At 38.8% G+C, this 11,562-nt stretch overlaps 1 protein-coding gene across 3 annotated transcripts; it reads left to right on the top strand.

Annotated features, from left to right (window-relative positions):
- Nucleotides 1-645: 645 nt before the first annotated feature.
- On the top strand, nucleotides 646-11,334 carry slc25a38b (solute carrier family 25 member 38b). Of its 3 annotated transcripts, XM_084426346.1 has the most exons (9): nucleotides 646-984; nucleotides 1,382-1,463; nucleotides 1,639-1,769; nucleotides 4,216-4,340; nucleotides 5,934-6,018; nucleotides 6,827-7,006; nucleotides 7,101-7,269; nucleotides 7,372-7,538; nucleotides 9,137-11,334. In XM_084426346.1, exons 3-9 carry the CDS (start codon nucleotides 1,755-1,757, stop codon nucleotides 9,257-9,259), a joined length of 864 nt encoding a protein of 287 aa, XP_084282472.1. In that variant the 5' UTR covers nucleotides 646-984; nucleotides 1,382-1,463; nucleotides 1,639-1,754; the 3' UTR covers nucleotides 9,260-11,334. The 3 variants fall into 3 exon arrangements, with proteins under 3 accessions (XP_084282472.1, XP_084282473.1, XP_084282474.1); XM_084426347.1 differs by lacking the exon at nucleotides 1,382-1,463 and having other exon boundaries at nucleotides 796-984; XM_084426348.1 differs by lacking the exons at nucleotides 646-984; nucleotides 1,382-1,463; nucleotides 1,639-1,769 and adding an exon at nucleotides 2,668-2,836.
- Nucleotides 11,335-11,562: the final 228 nt, after the last annotated feature.

The raw sequence follows: 11,562 nt of genomic DNA, 5'->3' as shown, positions 1-11,562 counted from the left end.
ATAGAGGCTGTTTCTGTAATGAATGTACTACTTTATTAAATTTGTGAATGAATGTACTGCAGTAAACTGGATTTTATTTATATTTATACTAAGATTCAACCAATAAATACAAATACAGTAGTTCAGTCTGGTAATATTAGAGGGCAAACTATTTAAATCTCTATTTTAACCATGACTTTAATTCCAAAATGATGCATAATTCAGTTTTGTTAAATGTAACGTTACTACAAGAGATTAAAGCAATGTTAAAGGGATAGTTCACCCAAAAGTGAAAATTCTGTCATCTGTTCCCCATCAAGTTGTTCCAAAACTGTGAATTAATTTCTTCTGCAGAACACTTTGGAAGATATTTAGAAGAATATGGGTAATTAACCCGTTGATGGGCCCCACTGACTTCCAGGCATATGGCCTATGGAGAGAAAAAACGTTGGAAGTCAATAGGGCCCATCAACGGTTTAATTACCCGTATTCTTCAAAATATTTTTTGTGTTCAGCAGAGGAAATTAATTCATACAGATTTGGAACAACTTGAGGGTGAGTAAATTATGACAATGTTTTTATTTTTGGGTGAACTATCCCTTTCAATGAGTCACTTTGTAAGAGATGGGAACACATATACCTCAACGTTCCAGCGGGAGGCATCGCGGCTCACACATCAAGTGTCTCTAGCCGGAGCACGTGTGGACACCGGCACCGCTGGAATAATCGAGCTGAAACCGGTTCTTGCCCGTTGTTCTGGACCGACAGAGACTACGCAAACTTTACGCAGGAGTTACGCAAACAACGCAGAACTTTCTTGCGCGAGCGTACAGCGTAGCTCCAAACTCACAGATCACGGTCTCCGCGGAGCAATGTGATATTGAAAACTTGTGTAACCTACACACGACTGCTGTTTCACCTGCAGTTTAGCAGCCCTGTAACATGTATTGATTGCTTGAAAGGAAATGACGCAGTTTTAGACATCGAAAAACAGAACTATTGAATGTAAGTTAAAGTTTGTTGATTATGATGGAGTGAACGGGGACTGTGTTAGCATTGCTACCGGCTAACTGACAGAAATCAGCTGACCTGTGTTGCACCACTCTATTTCCAATATTTTCGTTGTGTATATTGTCAGTTTTGTGTTTTACGAAGACAGCAGCATATGATGCGTTGTTAGCCGTTGCCGATTGTTTGAAACGCGTTATGCTTGGTCAGAAGAATTAGCATTAGCTTTCACTCCGATCTGACTTAGTAACGTTAGCCTAGTTTGTAACTTATACATTTTACATTTATTTCTGTGGCGTGCGGCACATTTCTCCATGTTTATGTAAGATTTCATGAATGAAATGGTGGTTTCTGTGTGTAAATTCGTCGGCCATCTCCTTTGCACTGTTGACAGCTGTGTAGAGTGACAGAAAGAGCGAGAATCATGATGAAGATCAGTCCTCATTCACTGTTTCTCTTCGGTCCTTAACAGACAGGTAAATATTAAATAGAACTTAAATCTGTCTGACAGCCTCTTATTTTATTTAGATGCTTTAATACACGTCACTCTAGCTGATTCTGTATTTGATTCTGTGCTTGGTTTTGTGTGAAATTAGCAGTGGTTATTTAATTAATCAGGTTGGGTATTAAATTAATTTCTCCTTCATGCAGTCTGGAATCTTAGCTTTGACGGGTAAGAAGACATCACGACGGCCATAGAGGAGATAAAAAGGAGGGAGTTGAGCTCTTCCTCTGTGCAAGCTTCATCATCCTCCTCTTCATCCGCAATGGAGCTTGCCCTGGTGAGTTTGTGGTATATTGCTGTGTGCTTTGTTCTGCTGAAGTTAAATGTATAAAGTGTTGAATGTCTGTAACCTGACAGTTGATTCAGCAGGCTTTTTAATACTTCAAGGTCATGCTTTTCTAATATAATCTACATTACAGATTGATTGCATTACATTAACTTCTGCTTGAATGTGTGACTTTCTATTCAGGAAATAATAGTAATCTAAATGGGTTTATGGGGCCGAGAAGAGGTCAACATACAATGCAATTAGCAATGATACCAAAAGAATCACACCCAACATTCCTGAAAATAAGTGAACATTTTTTTTTTACACAATATTAACTTAAAATTTGCATATTTCACCAAGAAGGTAGTCGTATTGAAACGGATGCGTGCAGGAGAAACTTCCACTTGTGTTAACTGATCATGATTAACTCAAAATGGCCAAATAATTGGTCTGACTGACATATTAGTAGAGAAACGCAATCAGGGTTTGTTCTTTTGTTTCTTATTTGTAATTGTAGGCCCGAGAGAACGTGTATGTTATGATGACACTGTTTTCCCACCACATAAGCCGTTTTATGTGCTAATGTCATATAAAGATCTGAAAATAATTTTTTTTATGTGCAACTCTGCTGAACCTATGTTGGAATATTAGGATACATGCATCCAATGAATGACCCACATTTTCTCTGTCACATCCACACAAGCACACGCTAACGCACATATACATATGCCTTTGGCAACTGTATGACTCACGCTGTGCTGAAAGCACTTGATCCGGTGGAGAGGAACGCAAACGAGGAGAGTGAAACCACGGATGTGCGTTTAGGTGTAAAGGGGCGAGTGTGGAACAGCAGCGCTGAGAACGGCAGGCATGGAAGCTTGTGGATTTAAGCCGCTGAATCTTCTGCTGGGGGTGGGAGGGGGTTAAAGAGAGATTTCTGGGTGTTGTGTGTGAGAGGAGAGAGATATGGAGGCTTACTTTGTCATGTGCTGTTAACGGCAGCAGTAAGAGTGTGATAAAGAGAGATGCAAGAGAAAAAGGACCCTCAGCCCAAATCTGCCAGCAGCCTGGGAAAGGTAGGGCAGATTAGTCAGTGGCTCACTGTATGTTTCTCTAGTCAGTGTTTGTGTGTTTTTGTGTATCTCTGCGCAGCTGTGTGTGTGTGTGTGCATCTTCCCATCACTCGTGTCTTGCTGTTTTCGTGCTTCTAAATGAATCTCAGCACTCCGATTAGCCTGTCGGCAGAGCTCGAGTCTTAATGTGCATATCAGTATGCGTGTGATGATGCTGACAGTGTCAGTGTGTGATTGTGCATCTGTGTTGGATGTGATTCTCCGTGATCAATCTGTTTTGAAGTGAATTTATGTGTATTGCGTGGCCATGCACACTTTCAAAATGTTTTCATTTGCATACATGTACATGCAAATGATGCCGTGTATTGTAAGGTTTGGCGTCCATGCAGGGCACCAAATGTAGAATGGATATTCAGTGTGTGAGAATATCCTTTTATCTGGGCTGTCAGTGTTGGTCACTGTGGTATTTTTAGTGTTCCTGCAGTAGATGGTGACTTTTGTGTTGAGAAAATTGCAGTTTTTGTACCCGAGCCTGTTAAAGGGGGCATAACATGAAAAACAGGATTTTTCTTGCTCTTTTGAAATGTAACTTTAACAGTGCAAAGCTTCCTCCCTAGTCCACACAGAACATGAAAACCAAGATGTTGTTCATTATCGTGAATCGTCATGGTTATGGTTATGGACTCATTTTATTTTAATAATTAAAAAAACATGTGTAATCAATTGAATTAACAGTTTAAGGAATATTTTAAAATGTAATGATGAAATGAAAATATTAAAATTCCTTTTTCCAGTTGTCAAATGAAGTGCTGCATAATTTTATTATAAACAACAATATATTTCTGTCATCATTTCAAGTTAAACCAAACCTTTACTTTGGTTTATCTGTGTCATGCTTTTGAATAATTAATCCAAAAATTGCCAAATCCTGTGAATTCCTTTTTTATGCCTAGATTCCAAGATTCTTCGCGTGTTTTCCACATAGCGGCGGAAATCATAGGGCCCTATTTACATGTGAATGCTTGCTTGGTATTCAGGGACTTGGTGCTCATTAAAGAACAACATTTTTAAATTGTGTTGTTAGACATATTTAATTTTTAATGTGGTGCAAGAAATATTGACTAACCAATATTAGAAGTGGACTAAAGGGAAAATAAAATAAAATGGTACAAGCGTTGAATATGGCCACTTTAAAGTGCTTCCTGAATTATATTCTCTTAAACTGTTGTTTCATCAACTCATCTCACAATTATTTGCCTTCTCCTCTGCTGTCACCCCACATTTTATATCCATCCATTCATACTCTTATCTAGCTTTAACCTTTGTCTCCTCCTTCAGTCCTTGTTTTCTCAAATTCTGTCTTTCTTGGTTTGTTCTCTCAGGCTCACCCTGCCCTGAAGGCCTTCATGTGCGGCTCTCTCAGTGGCACCTGCTCCACTCTGCTGTTCCAGCCGTTGGATCTGGTGAAGACCAGACTGCAGACCCTGCAGAACAACATGCACCCGGGGTGAGACGCCACTGTGCGCTGTGACCCGCGCTGATCATGTCCTTGTGCCTTAATCTTTGTCTGGTGTTAGGAGTCAGTGCTGGGTTTCATGACTTGATGGGCAGATAATGAACATGTCCTGCACAGTTAAAATGCATAAGCATTAGGGATGCAGACTACAGATTTCTTTGTCATCATGATCGGCCGATCCCAATCATTCAAGCTTTATATAATATGTAAGCTCTCTGTTGACTCTTTACACCCTGAAGGCATTTTTAATAATTTCACATCTAAGGGACATACTTAAAAGTAGTGGCTTACAACTCTACAACAAAACAAGGTATCATCATGTATACGGTCTCATTTGATAGAAAACCTTGATTGAAAATAGATTATAATCATGTTTGGAGATTCTACGGCTACAACACTGCTGAGAAAATCCCAGTAGCCTATATATGACAGGTCATAATATCAAGTTTGACCTTGTTCTCAATCATGTCGACTGCATCTGGGCCAATTTTGTGTTGATATCTCAAAGCAATCAAAAGTAATGGCATACCATGGTAGCCTTTTCAAAGTGTTTTACTGAACATAAGAACTAATTACATGTGTAAACGCCACGAAACAAAAAAATATTTATAATTACATAGAATAAGTCAAATGTAATACGATTCTGGTTGATGATTTTCCAGCGCTGTACGGTAAATCAAGACCTGTCAATCTGAGCGATCGATTTTACATGACGTTGGAAAACACTGCGTCATGATCGCAACGCAATCGGAAACCAGAAGTGCTGTAGCTTTAGCCAAGCAGCATGTCATGTCTCTTCGTGAGGATTTTCTCAAGATCTACGCATCATGTTACGTTGTGTGTGTGTGGGCTCGTTTGAATCGAGACACCCTGCTCTAAATAAAGACGATTTACAATGGTATACTAATGTAGCAAAGCAGAATGTTGCACAAAAGCCTGTCTGTTCGGTTCGGTTCGGTGAGATTGGCCACATTTAGCAACTACTGATCGAATGCCAATGCCAATCTGTGGCAGATCGATCGGAGCATCCCATTTCTGTTGTCATTCTGACAAGGGGTAATTAACATGTCATAGATTATTACATAGATAATGACTTTAGACCTTGCAAGGGAAGCACCGTTATAGCCAAGTTTTGCCCCGTATAATTAATAATTAGTAATGTTTGCTAAGGCATGCATAAAGTTGAACAAAAGGGATTGGCATATTTGCACATAGCAGCGCACCAAAAACATTACCAACCACATAGCAGTACCCCAGCAACTCCATAGCAGCACACTAAATATTCAGAGCACTTTACCAACCACATTACACCCTAGCAACCGACTGTGAGGTTTTAGCCTGTGTTTTTTGGTAAGATGCGTGTGGAGTGTCATTGTGTCTGTGTTTATATAACTGTGGGCTCTCTGTATGCTGTGTGGGAGTGTCATGTGCTCTATTATTAAACTGTCTGCCTCTCTCAGCTTTGCAGAGAATAACATGGTCCCCCGTGTCAAATTGTTTAAGATTTTTGGCTCCTTCTGTCTGTTTTCACCCATCTTTGTCTCTCTGCCCATGATCATTTTTATTTTTGCCTTTGTCTCTCAGTGCTCCTAAAGTGGGAATGATTTCAGTGTTTTTAAACGTGATCCGCACAGAGAAGCTGTTTGGCCTGTGGAAGGGGGTTTCACCGGTAAGTCGACTGTGTTGGCTGACTTCTCCATTTCCTTGGTCCGCTCTCACTGTTTGATCTCACAACAGTGCTCTGATCTCAGACATGTGTCCTGTTCTTCATTTGTCAGAGTAGACGGCATATTTAATGTGACACAAACAAAAAGCCTCTCTTCAGTTTTCTAAAAAAATTAAATGAACATTTTCCAACAAAAAAAAAAAGATCATACAAGCAGTGTTTTCATAGCAATCGTTTAGTGCTTGTCGAACCCGACTAAATTAATTCAAGGCGCACGGTTTCATTAAGCAAAACTGTTTGTCTTTTACCTTAAGCGAGTCTCTTCTGAACTTTACTAATCTAATGTACGTGTGCCACTCAAACCAGCAACAGATAAAGGAGCAAACAATCATCTAAATCATACTGTACTTTACTGTTTGGTGATCATTCAACGTCAAAACATGATTACAGTGTATCAAACTGATTTGTCAGAGGTGAATATATGCAGGTTGAAAAGTGTTTTAGGTTCTTCTCATCATGTAAGCACGTTATCACTTCAAGAAAAAAGATAAAATAAAATAAAATATATTATAGATGACTATTATATACCAAATATAATGCTGAAAATAATGCTGTATGAACCATTTATGTTAAATATGTTCTGAAAAATCTACAGATAGGTTTGTGAGTCTGGAAAATTCCGGAAGTTTGAAATAAAAATGTGTAGGAACCCTGATTATTACATGTATGGTTATTACATACACATGGTTTTGTTTTTATATATCAATGAATGATTTCTGACTCACTGTTTCTCTCTATTTCTGTCCTGCAGTCATTCATGCGCTGCATCCCTGGTGTAGGGATTTACTTCAGCACATTTTACTCGCTGAAACAGCATTACTTCGAGGATGGGTCTCCGAGCGCTGGGGAGGCGGTGTTGCTCGGGGCAGGGGCTCGTTGTGTGGCCGGCGTGGCCATGCTGCCCATCACAGTCATTAAGACTCGCTTTGAGGTGAGGACCATTACTGAGACACTGCATATACATTGAAAATGCATGTTTTCGGGTGTACCTGTGTGTTTATTCCCCGCTGCACGTTTTATTTCAGAGCGGGCGGTACAATTACGTGAGCGTAGCTGGAGCTCTTAAAAGCGTGTGTCAGAACGAAGGCCCCAGGGCTCTTTACTCCGGGCTCACGGCGACTCTGCTCAGAGATGCTCCGTTCTCTGGCATCTATGTCATGTTCTATAGCCAGGCCAAAAAGGCTTTACCACAGGGTAAGCTTCTGATCAAATGAAAATGTGTGAAAGTGAAAATGATGTTGTTATCTGAGGGATGTGGGATTGTTTAATAATGTCTGCTCTCTCTCATTCACTCAGAGATCAGCTCATCACCCTTTGTCCCGCTGGTTAATTTTGGCTGTGGTGTGGTGGCTGGTATTTTGGCCTCTCTAGCCACTCAGCCAGCGGATGTGATCAAAACCCACATGCAAGTCAGCCCCGCATTGTATCGCAAGACCAGCGATGCTTTACGCCACGTTTATGCTGTAAGCGTCATGTTACTAGGGGTGGGCGACGTGACCAAATTCTTATTTCAGGATATGAGACATTTTATTTTATGATAACGATATGTATCATGATATAGTTATTATGTGTTATCTTATCTCATTTCTGTTATTTAAAATAAGAAAAATGAAGCAAATTACAAACAATAGGACAAATGCAATATAACAAAAATATGAATTCAACAAATTACGGTTTTCAGGGACAATAGGTTTATTTAACGTGTAGTTAGAATTAGTACAGAAATTTAATAATCAAAAATGTAAAAACTAAATATTGCATAGTCTTCACTGTATGAATTAAATATACATTTATTTATATTTAAATATAAATTAATAGAGCTAAAATAAAGTTATTCAGTCAAGAGCAGTAAGGTATTTTCTCTTTTTTTTTATTTACATTAATGAAACAGAGCAACTGGTAGGTATATTAGGCTGCTGTCACTTTAAGACCAGACGCACGGATCCGTTATACTGATACACATCTGGTTTACACCCAACTGTTTACTTTCACTTGAGCCATAACCGGCTGTATTTACATCTGTAATCGAGTGTGTATTCAAGCGCAATAAGACGTGAAAGAGAACTGAATTCACGATCGCATGCTGAGAGACGCGGATTTCTGTGAACGCGCTTACGCTGTGTGTCAGTCAGTGCTTGCACCGCATTGAGTTTTTTCACTGCTTATAACACATCGAGCACGTCCCAAATTTGCGATCGCCTTCTAAGAGAGGAAGGTTTTGGCAGTGTGCCAGTCAGCACGAGCACCGCACCGAGTTCCTTTTCAGAATAGATTGCACTAACTCTTTTTAACACCAAGCATGTCCCACTCTTTGTATTCTCATTTATGCATTTCATCAATCTAAAGTGTCAATAGTGCTATATTTACACACCGCGATATACACGATATAGCAAAATCTCTAACATGGTAGCGATATATATCGTCATACCGACCAGCCCTACATGCGACAAAACATATTTGTTGACCTTTGAAAATCTCTTCAAATATAAAGAAAAGTCTTGATACAAAATGTTATTTTTAAACACAGCATGAAATCAGTTCCCTAAAATACACTACCATTCAAAAGTTAGGCGTCTGTAAGATTTAAAAAAAAAAGAAATTAATACTTTTATTCAGCAAGGATGCATTAAATCAGAAGTGTCAGTAAAGACTTTATATTGCTGAATATAAATAATATATATAATCCTGAAAACAAATGTAGCATGGTTTCCACAAAAATATTAAGCAGCACAACCATTTTCAAACGAATGCAGCCGTGGTGTACATGAAAAGATCTTGCCAACCCAAACTTTTGAATGGTACCCTATTTACTTATTTTATAAATGTTCCTGGTGCAAGAATCATGATATTCTAAAATAGAAAAATGCAACTGAAAGATAATATGAAATCATAATAACATATCCTATCCAGTTCACTGATAAAATGAAGTCCCACCCAACATTATTTTCTTGACTTTGTCGCATTACAGAATTTAAATGTGTTCTGAATGTTGTTTTGTAGTTGTATAAGTCACAGGTTTGTTAAAGTAACTTCCCTTTCATTCGTTTCTCTGTTGTTTTAGAAGCACGGCTTGAGCGGGTTCTTTCGGGGGGCGGTTCCTCGTTCTCTGAGGAGAACCCTGATGGCTGCCATGGCCTGGACTGTGTACGAGCAGCTGATGGCACACATGGGCCTGAAGTCCTAAAGACACCTGACGCACTTTTTTTTTTGTAGACTTTTCAAACACTGGCAAAAGACGGCGTTCTGTCATCCTCGAAGAGTTGATCAAATTGAAAGCAGCTAATGTTGTCTGAGGTCCCGGTAATGGAAGGGTTGTGTGTATGTGTATGTGTTTTAAGTGTAGTGAGTCTTTACCCCATGACACCTCTGACAGTGACATTCCTAAATTGCCACATTGTGAGTTTGTCTGCCTTGTTGATGCTTGCGCACTGAAGAATACCAATGAGAGACAGACTGCTAAATCATGTGGCGTCAGCTCACGAGAAATCACTCCTCATGAGAAAATCCTCCTCACTAACCAATGAACTCAATATACCACATGACTGTGTCATTAAAAAGTGCCCACCCTTGCAGGTTTTTCGGAAATGCGAAAACTCTGTGTCTGAGACCATTAAGCCTAGTCCACCGAGTTGAAAATCCCTTTTAGTCGAGGATGAGGCAATCGGGTGTCCGAGACATGTTGACGTAATACTCCAGCGCTCCGACAATCAGACCGAATTACTCTAGAGCTGAGAAACTGAACTGACAACACATGACCGCCTCATCAACATACTCCGTTCCGAATAATAATTGCACGTCTTTATGCGATGATTTGTGCTGTTCTACTGATCTCCTGTGTTATATGACTGGATGGATTTATCAGTGCATTTCAGTACGCTGGGTTCTTTATTTTCTTGAACACTCACTGCTGGGCACAGACAAAGCCAGGGTTTGGATTGAATGAGACTGTAAGATTTAGACCTGGAGAAACACTTAATATTTAAGATGGAAACAAGTATAGCTCCTGAGAAAATGATGTTTGATGTGGAAAGGCAGCGAGAAATGATCATACTTAATTTATTGTATTTGCAAATGTGTTGTCGGACTATTTTAATTGCCGTTTTGTTGTATTGAGGTATTGTGTAATAACTGCTGTAAGATGCCATAGTATCATCAGTGGTGCAACTTTTTTATGTTAATTCTATTCTAATTTTAGGAAATCTGCCACGAACATGTCCGGGTGGTTGCTCACCCTTAACAAAGAGGGAGAACCAATAAAAAGTTGAAAGAAAATTAAGTTTGTTAGAACTATTAGGATTGTTGGTACTGTGACATTATTTTCATTGCAATTAGGCACATTTTCTTCCCAAATTATCAATAATGTAATTTTTTTTTAAATGTAATATCTATTATATTTACTGTACATACTTATGTTGTACACTATGGTAGTCTTTGTTGTACTGCCTTTAATATAATACTTTGGGAAATATTTAGAAAAAATTACAATTACAATTCTGAGAATTTAAGGGAAATAGGCTTAATTGTCATGTAAATAATGTAACAATGCTAAGATAAATGTAATTTCTTTCTTTTTAATTATTATTATCATCATTTTTTTTTTTTCTTAAACTTTTGGGGGTAAACATCACCTGGACACATTTTCATGAAATTTACCCCATAAGCGTTTGAGTTTCTCATTCTCTCCAACGTTCTGTCTTGGTGATGGTGGTACTTTGTCATGTGCCATTTGATGTACTTTGAGGGTTCAAGTGAGTTTGACCATTTAAAGTCAGGAATTTGATGTACTTAATTTACATAATTTCATTTAGTTGGCTGAATTCAAATCAGTTGAATTGTCTTGATTGGCGTCTCCCTTAAAAAGCAAGCTTATCTACTGCAGAATGCAGTTTAATACCCAAAATGTGAAGTTTGAAGACTCATGGAGCCAAATGATACACTATAGTTTTATATCAGTTAAGAGGGTTTATAAGTTTAGATCACACTACAGTACATGCATAGTTTGTGACATTCAGTAAAGTTGGCTCCATTCCCCAAACTGAATCTGGGTGGTGTGTGTGTGTGGTCACATGTTGCTGTGTAAGCCATTGTGCTTTGTGCTGTACTGTGGAGATATTCGTTCGCCTTCAAACAAACAGTATTGTCTTTTCAGCATTATTGTTGATATTTTGTCTTTGTGTGAGAATTTTTGCACATGCAAATGTCGTGCCTATGTTGATATGTGAATAAATCTGCCCCGTTTTATAAATGGTGGTAAAAGTTTGTTTTATGCATCTAGTTTTGTAACCAACACTACATTTTCAGCTTTAACACAGAGTACTGAAGATGCATTCAAAATCAATGATGCTCTTTTTGCTTTAATAGACTGCACAGAACAATGGTCTAGTATACTGTTAAGGTGGCACAAAGTGGTCTTGCGTCACAGTTATGCTGTGCTCTGCTGATGGCACAAAAACTGACAGTCTGATAGCCATCAGTGTCCCCAGACAT

Source organism: Rutilus rutilus (assembly GCF_951802725.1).
Source record: "Rutilus rutilus genome assembly, chromosome: 12".
In the NCBI taxonomy this organism is placed as follows: Eukaryota; Metazoa; Chordata; class Actinopteri; order Cypriniformes; family Leuciscidae; genus Rutilus; species Rutilus rutilus.
Note: the sequence above shows the minus strand (reverse complement) of the source record. Positions and strands in the feature narration are given on the sequence as shown.